The 10,481-nt window shown below is 39.3% G+C and overlaps 1 protein-coding gene across 1 annotated transcript; it reads right to left on the bottom strand.

Annotated features, from left to right (window-relative positions):
* Window positions 1-5,153: 5,153 nt before the first annotated feature.
* LOC119658835 (ubiquitin-like protein 7) lies at window positions 5,154-10,466 on the bottom strand. Its single transcript, XM_038066574.1, has 3 exons — window positions 9,929-10,466; window positions 5,932-6,354; window positions 5,154-5,809 (listed from the first exon to the last, which is right to left on the bottom strand). Exons 1-3 carry the CDS (start codon window positions 10,068-10,070, stop codon window positions 5,223-5,225), a joined length of 1,152 nt encoding a protein of 383 aa, XP_037922502.1. The 5' UTR covers window positions 10,071-10,466; the 3' UTR covers window positions 5,154-5,222.
* Between the last annotated feature and the right edge of the window lie 15 nt (window positions 10,467-10,481).

The following is a 10,481-nucleotide window of genomic DNA, read 5'->3' as shown; positions in this document are numbered from 1 at the left end:
TTCACATCAAGCTAGGTAATTAGAGTATGAACGTGTGTCTAGTATTGCGTGGTATATGTTCCGAATATGTAGACCCAGTGCATCTATTCCTTCTATTACTAAAGTAGAAATGATGCCATCCGGACCCGCAGACTTGTATCTATAGAACCGTCATTTAACCATTTCACTCGTTTAAATCATACGATTTTGCATTCCAAAGCCTAGTCTCGGTTGAGGCATGTAGGTTACTGTCTGAGATTTTGAATACTGTCTGAAAAATGGACATCAAGCAAATGGTTTCCGTTTCTTCATCGTTTTCTGTGTACCTCCTGATTTATACAATTAGGTTACACAGTTACTGACTACGGTCTTTGACAAGAATTTGCTTCAATTTCGAGGCTGCCTTAAACGAGTTAATCTCTTCGCAAAAACGTCTCCACGATGATCCTTTAATCAAATTAATTCTCCTCTTTCGAGCTCTCTGGTTTCTTTGTACCGTTTTTCTCTGTTTTGCCAAATCCGAGTTCCACCATCGTTTTTATCTTTCTTTGACGTATTGAATACTAAATCTCTCCTCTGATCGCATTGGCAAAAGTAAGTTGAGAATTTGCAGTTCGGTTCCTACTAGATGTTCTAATAGTCTCGATCCTCTCGTATTAATATTAGCACTTCCTCAACAGATATGGTAGGCGTTAGCATCGGGTCCTGCTTTTACCCGCACGCTATTACTCTTGACATAATTGATGGCTCTAATGAATGCTTCACTGGGAACTTCATCATTGCCTTAGAGAAAATATGCAAATTACCAAAGGATCTCCTTATCTCTCTGTTTTTTTGTAGTTGCAATAGTGTCGCCATGACATAGGTCGTTAGCCAAGGCAGCCTGGTGGTCTTTTGAAATCTCCGTGTAGGAGCTAGGCCGGCTTTTTTATTGGCATATAATGTGCATGCATTTCGGAAGTTAGTTTCTGTTGCCAGTTATATATTTCTCAATATTTTTCCATCTTGATATATTGAAGGGGTACAGAACAAGGAAAGTTTCCCTGAAGAACTGAAAATAATGCAGTTTGGTCCTCCGAGAGTCACCTTCACCAGCCCGAATGGCACAAAATATCAGATGACGGCATTATTTGTAGAAGACTCACAAAGGAAGTTCCGATAGAATTTGAAAATTCAGGCTAGGGCTAAAATCCGAAGAATGTTTTGAAGATCAAACCAGGAAACAATACCCTTAAATATGCGAGAATCGTAGGTAACTCAGAATCATTTTTATAATTCTAACAAATATCATGCCTCTCTCAGTCTACCCGGTTTAAAATTAAAACACAATTAATAAATTTGAAAGTTTCTTGCTATGAACATTCAAAATTTCTCCCCAGAGTCTAAATTTGTAACAACTCCAAAGTAGTCCAAAAGCCCCAAAAGATGGCTAAAATTGATTTTGCGTTAGAAGTTTCGAGTAAGTGCATAAAATTCTGCGAACTTGAAGAAACGAGACGTAGTCCATATACTTGTGCAGCACCAAATACTAGTGAGTAGATCCCCAATAATTTTTATTTCAGGAGTCCATTATATTTTTTGAAACGACACACATCACAAAATATCATATACATATATGGGTGTGCGTTAGTTTCACCCCTTTAAAGAGAAATATACCTAGGAGCCGCAAGAAAGGTCATATTTTTGAATTTTTTCAAAGAAAACTATTTGAAATTTCAGATTGGGATTTTAGTTATCTAAAAGTAAATAAAAAAAATGTGCATGGATATTATATATATAATCCTTGGCGCGCCGTAAAAAAAAACTGCTTACAAGGTACATACTGGTTTCTCCAGAAAATCATCGAAAGAAAAAAAACTAAATAGATTACTAAATTAGATACTATAATCTAATAATTTTCACAGCCCATTTTGAAAATATCGATTTATGACAAAACGACGGATGTTTGAACATAAATATTGATTTTTGGGCCAAAAATTAGTTTTCCTATAAAAACGAACTAAGTAACGAGAAAAATTTTATGACAAATACTAGATAATGGTGTATAGAATAACTACAAAAAATGCTCAAAGCAATTGTTTCATTGGTTTTCGAGAAATTTCGGGTACCTATTAGAAAAACGTGGTTTTGGGGAAAACCCCCTTTGGAAATTTGGGAATTAATAAAACCTCCGTAAAACACGTTTTGCCTTCTCGGCTGTAACTGGCTTATTTATCAAAATATTACGTTGTCGTTTTAATCAGATATTCTGGAAACCTCAAACTTCAAGAAAATGCAAAAAAGAAATAGATTTTTGGACCATCGGGGCGTGTACCCCTTAAAAGACCAATAATGGGTAGATCCCTTAGCCTTGAATAAACTGCATGGAGCTAACATGGAAATAAATAAAATTCATTTAAGACATTGTTTTCTGTATGCATATATGTAAGAGTTCGATCTCGGACACAGAGCTGCGGACCTGAACAATTGGGTTTTGTCAATAGCCAAAATCGGAAGGTTTTCTTTCCTATTTGGTCATTGTCAAACGTCACCGAGCAGAGCAGAATTTCACTTTCGTAAGGTCTTACTGTTGCACTCAATCAGAGAAGAATTGCGGTTGGTGGTAGCACTTGGTTCAAACTCCGTATTCCTCTGACCATTCAAATTTTTACTTTTCCCAGTTCTTGCAAAATAATTTGGAAGGAGAGAATTATTTTAACGAAGATCCTCTAAGTCATATGAATTTTACAAAAAGGACATTTTTTACTACTGGACCGTTGGCAGTATATAAATATCATGGAGGAAACTATACAATACGTTACGAATGGGATTTTTTTAAAGTTTCACTTAAAAAAAAAGAAAATACAAATTCCCACAACCAATACATATATCATATATTTTCTTTCTTTATTTTCAGTAGACTCTAGATGTATCCAATGATACCTTTAGATACTAAATTTAGCTCTTGTCCGATCATTTCAAACATCTCTCAAAAAACTGAAAATCTTTTTACACTTAAAGCTATGTGAAATCTTTACTTATTTGTTGAAGTGTCAGCTATCTTATCAACCAGCTTTTCCTTAGAAGGCAAGACAAACGTTTTTGTGCGAGATTTTTCATTGCATCTATGCGATTAAGATGCTAGATTGGGGATTTGTTCAGTGTTTCACAAATTACAAATATATCGTGGAAGGTGTGCTGATCCATACAGCATAGATATTGTACCCATAGAAAAACAACTCGTTTTCGAAGCCTTACAAAACTGAAAATTGCTGGTTTGCTGTTTCCAACCCTTTATAGTCTTCCCCCTCGAAAAAACGATTTGGATACACTAAAAAATATCTGAGCCTCTCCACCCTACAAGGGATGAATGGTGGAAAAGATGACACTAAATCGCTCCAATTTCGGATCCACGAACGTAGGGTGCTTTTGGAATCAAATTTTACATTGCGGAGTCAGCTAAAGCCGATAATCAGTCCTTCCGAATCTTATCCAAGGTTTGGCGCTGTGACATCGCGATCGGTAAATAATAAATAAATAATCCATTTTGGGAAAACCTCGAAAATTTTCGCAAAATGGAAGATCTACTCTCTTCGGGAAACCGTTGTCTAATTTAATCATATATATGCAGTACCTTTTACGTAAACAATTTGTTGTTTATATTTTTATCTGCTACAGGTGGAACTTCCAGCCTTCAGCTGTGGTGTTGGTGTGGTGTTTCAAAACAACCGAACAAAGGGTATGCCAGGTGATTCCTCATGTAATTTAAGCTAAAAATGATTTGTTAGCCTCTTAGCAGCCACAGGCATTTCCATTTTTTTTGCGCTGGATCGTAACTAAGACTTCGCCGAATGTTCCATGGAAACGAAGAAACTTGCTTTTAACGAGCAAAGAAACATAGTCGATATTTTGATGGATGATTCCTAGTAGTTATAAAACGGGCGATCTTGGAGGCAATCATACTGACCTATAACAGCCTATTCACTGTTCATCATATTCTTCGTTAAGAAGGGAAGTAGTATTTCTGAATTGATGTGGGAGTGCCTCATCCTGGTGAAACCACATCCTGCTCCTTCTATTAATTGGCACATTTTCTAATGAAACGAGCGGGACCTCCCGCAAAAAAAAGAATAAAAGGTCCTGTAGTTTGGCCTTCAATAATTGCTGCCTTGTTTTTAAATTCAATTGGTTTGATAACATGCTTCACGATTCAATCTACCTCTAATTACTGCGATAATAAAGAGTCCGTTTTTGTGTAAAAATACATTCGTCAATAAATAAAGTATTTTTAGTGAAGTTAGGATTTTCCTACTTTACTCTTGCTCTCAATTCCCACTTTGATTTGAAATGGTATTAATAAACTTTCTTATGTTTTGGTGCTCAAATTCCGAGTTATGCTTGCTTCAGGTTTTAATGATTTTATAGTAACACTTAGAATGGCAGTCGAATTAACCGATTTTTTTCAACTAATTTAACTTTTTCAACTGCTCTTACGAACCCTTTGCAATTAAAACCCAATTACATTGCAGTGTTAATGGGGTCTATCAATGAAATACGGATACCAGTCGACTCAGCTGTGAATGAGTACCTGAGTCAAATCAGGGTAATAATCTCGGGCGAGCGCAATGCTGACCACATTGCCTCCTACAGTACACTGTAGTGTACCGTTTCGGTCCTGAATTAAGTGCTGTAACACACTTCGTGGCCCTGATCCAATATGGATTGTTGCGCCAACGATTATTATTATTATTATCAATGAAATAAATTTAAAAAAAACAATCTTTTGGATTAACTAACAGCTATGAAAGGTTCCCCCCCCCCCCATTTGGAGGAGAAAAACACAATTTTTACGTTTGAAAATTTATTACTGCTTCACTTCATCTGGACAAATTGACATTCATATTTTAAGGCGAAGTACTGACTACGAGCCAACGCTTATTTCAATACAGCAGCTATCATAGTCTTCGAGTTATTGCGATTTTAATATTTTAAAGACGGATGTTCTTTAAGAAATGAAAATGCCTGCGGCAGCTGGAAAGTTATGAAGTCGAAAAAAAATTTACTTTATATTTTTTGCTCAGAATATATGAGGAATCATCTGGCATACAATTCGCCCGTTTGTTTTGAAATACCCTGCATAGTTGCTAATACTACCCTTAGATACAGAAATAACAAAGAAATAAATAAGGTTTCGATTGTATAATTAATGTATTTCAGTACTTAAAAAATCTCAATTTAAAAGTTATAAATTATTTCGAAATAAATTAAGAATTCCACATGTACACAAAATTAATCGCCTCCTCAACTTCACCACGTGCTAAAATCAAAGCTTGTAAATTTATAGTGTCATCGGTTAAACCAACTTCATGCATAATTTGTAATTCACTTTCAAATAGATTTCTCTGGATTGCATTGTTTAATTCCGAACTGCCTCCCCCTCCTTGATTTGCCACCTCTGAAGTATCCATTGAAACCGATGATTGATTCTCACCAGTTTCGATTCCTTCGGTTCGCGTTGAATCTTGCGTTTGCCCGGCAGTTGCCGATAAAAGAGCATTTCTTAATGCATTATTAAGTAAACTTGAAGAAATTCGAACAGGACTTGATGATGTTCCTGAAGGTAAAGATGTAGAAGTTGATGCGCTGTTGTCAGTATTGGCATTGGTATTTCTTTGTGCAATATTCGAGAGAGAGTTAAGTGAAGCTGACCCAACTTGACTAAGAGCCGCGGCCAATTGATCGCGACTTATACGACGAATTCGAGCTTGTTCGGAGTTAGACTGAGCTGATGTTTCTTCTTCAGAGCCAGATGTAAGATCTGAAAACAATTCCTCCGCTGCCAGGCTTGAACCTACAAAGGAGAGATTTTTTGTAAAGTACAAAATAATGGAAAAATGCAGTTAAAGCTTAACTACTTTCAGATACTGCAAATGTGAAGAATAAAATATAAAGATTTATTATGAAGCAACTCACCCGTATGCTCTATATAATTCTTAGTGATCTCCTTCTTGACTGTTTTCACTATAAAATCTGCTGCATCACAAATTAGCGGATAATTCTGAGACACTTTCTTAATCACATCATATTTATCAAGCGAGTTAAAAAGCACCGAGTCACGAATAAGCGCTTGTGCACCTAAATTACGTCTGAATTCAGGATATTCATCTAGTATTTTCTGTAAGATATTCATCCGTGACTGAACGTTAATTTGAGTACCAGTCACTTCCATAAAAGTATCGGCAATCCGCTGGCAATCAGTATCTGTAAAAGTAGCAGTTGTCGAGTAGTTGGGCGCTTTTGTTGTTTTCTTGAGTACATGGATGGTGGTGTTTGGTTTGATGTTTAAATCGCTTATTTTTTCGTCATCTTCGAGAACATTACCACAGTAGAGCAATTCTGAAAATACCGTTCGTAAACAATTTGAATAGGTTAAACGCTTATAAAAAACTTTTTATATTTTAAATAACTAGATTGAATACCGCTTCATTTCAAATTTTGCCAGAGTTTCTGGTTATAACCAGGGCCGTGGAGAGAAAATCGGGCTCCGGGGTCAAAATTATCAGGAAAAACGGGGACAGGGGTGAAATTTATACGGGTCCGGGTCCCATAGAAATTTATACTCCGGGCTTTAGAGATCTTGTTCTCGCATTCTATTATGTGTCATCCATGTTTCACCTGGGAAGAATCGAAGCGCATACTACAAATCAAGCAACACCTCAGCCAAGTGGTGTTGAGCGTTAGCTGTTCCACCATCCCTTGCCATATTATTAGGGTTTTTTATAGTGATGGTAGGACAGTCCTCGTGCTGTTGCTGACAAGGTACCTCATGCTAGGAAACAATAGGTCAGGATTGGTCGAATAAGAGTTTTGTATAAAAGGGTTTTGGTGGCAGAGAAAAGGCCCCAAAGAGCTGTCTGAGTTGCCGTTGGTGTGGGAGATAAGTTTACGGGAAGGAAAATGTTAAAAGGTTTGGAGCCTAGAATAGATCCCTGAGGGACTCCGGAGTTTACCGGGAAGTCGATGGAGGCAAATCCATCGAAGCGCACGTCGCACGTTCTGTTGAAGATGAAGTTTCCAGGGATTCTGAATAAGAGGAGGGAGCAATTGGTCTGAATTAGTTTGTAGAGCAAGCCCTCTTTCCAAACTGAATCAAATGCCTTTCAATAGGATACGTTCGAAGATTTTTCAAATATTGGAAAGAAGAGAGATAGACCTCATATCTTTGAGATCGCCCGAGCACCCCTGGCTGATTTCCATGATACCATGAATAAGTGGCAGAAGTAGTCTACTCAAGCGGATATTTTTTCCTCAGGGGAGTGAAAGTGGAAGTTACCTATTTTTATCGGGTAGGAGTTGCCGTTAAGAAAAGATTTTTTCTTCTAGCCAATCGATTAATTATTGGGAAAACTTGTGGCCAGGTTTGAGGAATTTAAAGAGTTTCTTGTAAGATGCATTCAGTTCGGATCGAATAGCTCCATTCATTTTGCTGGACAGGTCTTTGATGATTTCGGAGAGAAGTTAATAGTCAGCGTTGCATCTGTTCTGTAACTGGTGAAATAATCATTTCCTGCGCAGCAGTAATCTGTTTCTATCACGGAGTAAGAGGAGGGTTGATGGGAAAAGGCACCAGTATTTGTAGTAACCAGGTTCTTTAACTAGAACGTGTTTGTCAATTGTAGTTTCGAAGGCAGAGTTGACTTTCCAGATGTATGTATCTAGCTCAACATTAGAATGGAGCGCGATTTGTCCAGGGGAGGACCCAGTGCACTGGATAAGTCGTGTTGAAAATCGTTCCAGTTTGTCAGATTGAAGGATCTGCATTTATGCGGATGGTGGAGTGAAGGGAGAATTTGCTGTAGATGGAGAGAGAGGCTGAAGGCATGATGGTCGGAGTGGGCTGCCAAAGAGGAGCAGTTAGTGACACATGCTGAGAGATTGGACGAGATTGTAAAGCCGTCTAGGAAAGAAGACCCACGAAGGAAAGATGGCACTCCAGCGTTAATGATTCCCCGCTAAGGAATGGGCCTGACTGAAACAAATCGAAAAGCACGTTGTCGTTTTCGTTGTTAACTGAGTCGCCCCAAGGTATGCGCCTTGCGTTGAGGTCATCGCCGAGCATGAAGGCAGCGAAACTGGCCGCGATTTCCCAGAGTTCGGACAGAATGGGAGTGAGGTGACGACCTGTGCTGCCCGAGAAGTAGAGAGAGCCGATTAGGACTCGGAGGACGCCTCCACCCCTAACAGGAAGTCTGACTACTACTAACAGGCAGTTTGATGCCAGTGCAGCCGATGAGATGCTATTTGCCCTAAGTTCCACTTTGACTAGGATGGCTGCGCCTCTCCCCGCGTCGTTGCGGAAAGTAATTTAACCGGCAGCATATAGTTTTACGCCCAGTCTGATTTCGCTTAGGAGAGCGAGGTTAGGTTCGGAATCCTAGGTTTGTCGTTAGAAATGAGCGAATTATTATTGAGTTTGAGCAACTTGATTTTGGTTGTCTAGCAATTTGAAGAGGAATTGTAAGTACGCTTCGGGTTTGTCTTCAGTGGGAAGACGCAGATAGTTGTGGTAGAAATCAGAGATTGTGTTCCAGAGAGAGGAGAATGACATATTGAATAGGGATCTGGCTTCCATGACGAAGCCCCTGAGAATGATGGAATGTGGAGGTAACGGTTTCTAGAGGCGTGTGGCCCACGCACTTGGTACATCTGGGATTTTATCCGCAGTTTGGAGAAACGAGGCCAAATTGTTGGCCTCTTGTGGGTTTCTCCCAGCTAGTCCACTGATGAAGTAGGATATTTTGTTTAGTGACTATGTTGGCATCTGCCTCATAGTTGAAGGTCACACAGAAGAGGGTGAGATTGGTGTGATTGGGTCGTGACCACGGGGTGAAAAGGAATTTGCTTCACCTTTCCGAGCGTCAGGCTGGTCCCCAGGAGGGAAGTTCTAGTCGCCGTCGATGATTATGGCAGGGCAGTCGTCGTTAATCATTTCTTCGGCCGTAACGGTCTTGTCGGCCGAATGCAGGAGTTGTGTGGTGATGTTGGAATTGCCCAGTCCACGGGCGGCGATAGTGTAAGCTGGTTCCGAGTCCTTTACACGCTGTGGTTTAGGGTCCCTCGAGTAAGGCTGAGTTCCGCACCCGCGGCGCGAGGTTTGTACCGGCTTCACTTTGTTATTGAAAGGCACGTCTATTAAATCTCTTACTGGCATTGTTTTACCGTTAAACCGGCTAAACAACTGAATAACGGTTTTGTCTTCAATATAATTCATACACATGTTGTGTTTTTAAATTAATATAAGGGAGCCAATACCAATAGTGTGTGCCGGCGACTAGATGATACTTGTTTCAGATATTCTTCCATCCATTATTAGCTAGATTTAGCAGGGCGAGTTGGGAAATGTATGCCTGTGGGCTTTAGAATATGAGCTCGGCATAAATCCACTCAAAACGGGGCCGATACCACCAGCACATGGATACATGGATTCCTTTTATTAATGCAAGAAAACCTTCTTGGGAAGTGCGGTCATAGTCTGCATAATTCTAATATACGCCTCTGCTATCGACAGTCTTTCGGTGGGTGCAGTCTGCGTCCCGCTGGTAATTGTGAAGGGTGCTATCTACTCGCATTATTTGACAGCCGTTGACTCCAGACAGCGAGAGACCTACACCTAAGCAAAGTCAAGGAGGATTTGCCCTTCCACAGCAGAACGCGATCATGCGAGCTCTTGAACCAGATAGACGCAAACGTATGAAAGATATGGGTGGTTCGCACTGGACCCGGCCTTATAACTTGCGATGCGAAGAAGAAAAAAAGAAAATTTGACCCGACTAGGCGATAAATTTTTACTCCCTGAAGTTAAGTCCGGGGATAAAAATTTTAAGAACTTATAGCACTACCACAGTATGGTTGGAGAGCATTATGGCAAACCTACACCATGTATACAAAAAAATATTAATTTGCGCATTACCAATTTCCTCCTTTGGGACATCCAACTTCTTCGCAATTTGGTCTCGCAGTCCAAGAACGCTTTGTTCGAAATCGACATCTTCCATGAGCAATCTCTCATATGCGCGGTTTGGAATTCTAACACCTAAAAATAATTTCGCCATGGCTACTTTCCAAAATGTATAGTCTGTACTATTCGTGTGAAATCTCCAATGCGTTTAGTATATACGCTAGTTAGAAAACTTCGGAACAAACGCAGAAAACACCTCCACCAAACAATGACACTACTATTTTGACAAGTCTTTATTTTGGTGGTTCGAGGACCGGTATATGGATTCTCGTCTAGGTTACAGGTTACACTGAAATTATAGTACGGGCAAGCAGAATGTCAAAAAAAGTTTTTAACTTTTGTTTCAATTTTGATATGAATTATCATATAGAATTCCCTTGTTCGCGAAATTGCTGTTCCGAACCCGTTCGTATTTTATTTATAGATTTTCATTCGCTTTGAAAATTAGAATTGTTTGGCTCCTCCTTGTGGGGCCCTTTAATTCGAATTCTCTTATACTGCCTTT

This window comes from Hermetia illucens, chromosome 6, assembly GCF_905115235.1.
Source record: "Hermetia illucens chromosome 6, iHerIll2.2.curated.20191125, whole genome shotgun sequence".
NCBI classification, from domain to species: Eukaryota; Metazoa; Arthropoda; class Insecta; order Diptera; family Stratiomyidae; genus Hermetia; species Hermetia illucens.
Note: the sequence above shows the minus strand (reverse complement) of the source record. Positions and strands in the feature narration are given on the sequence as shown.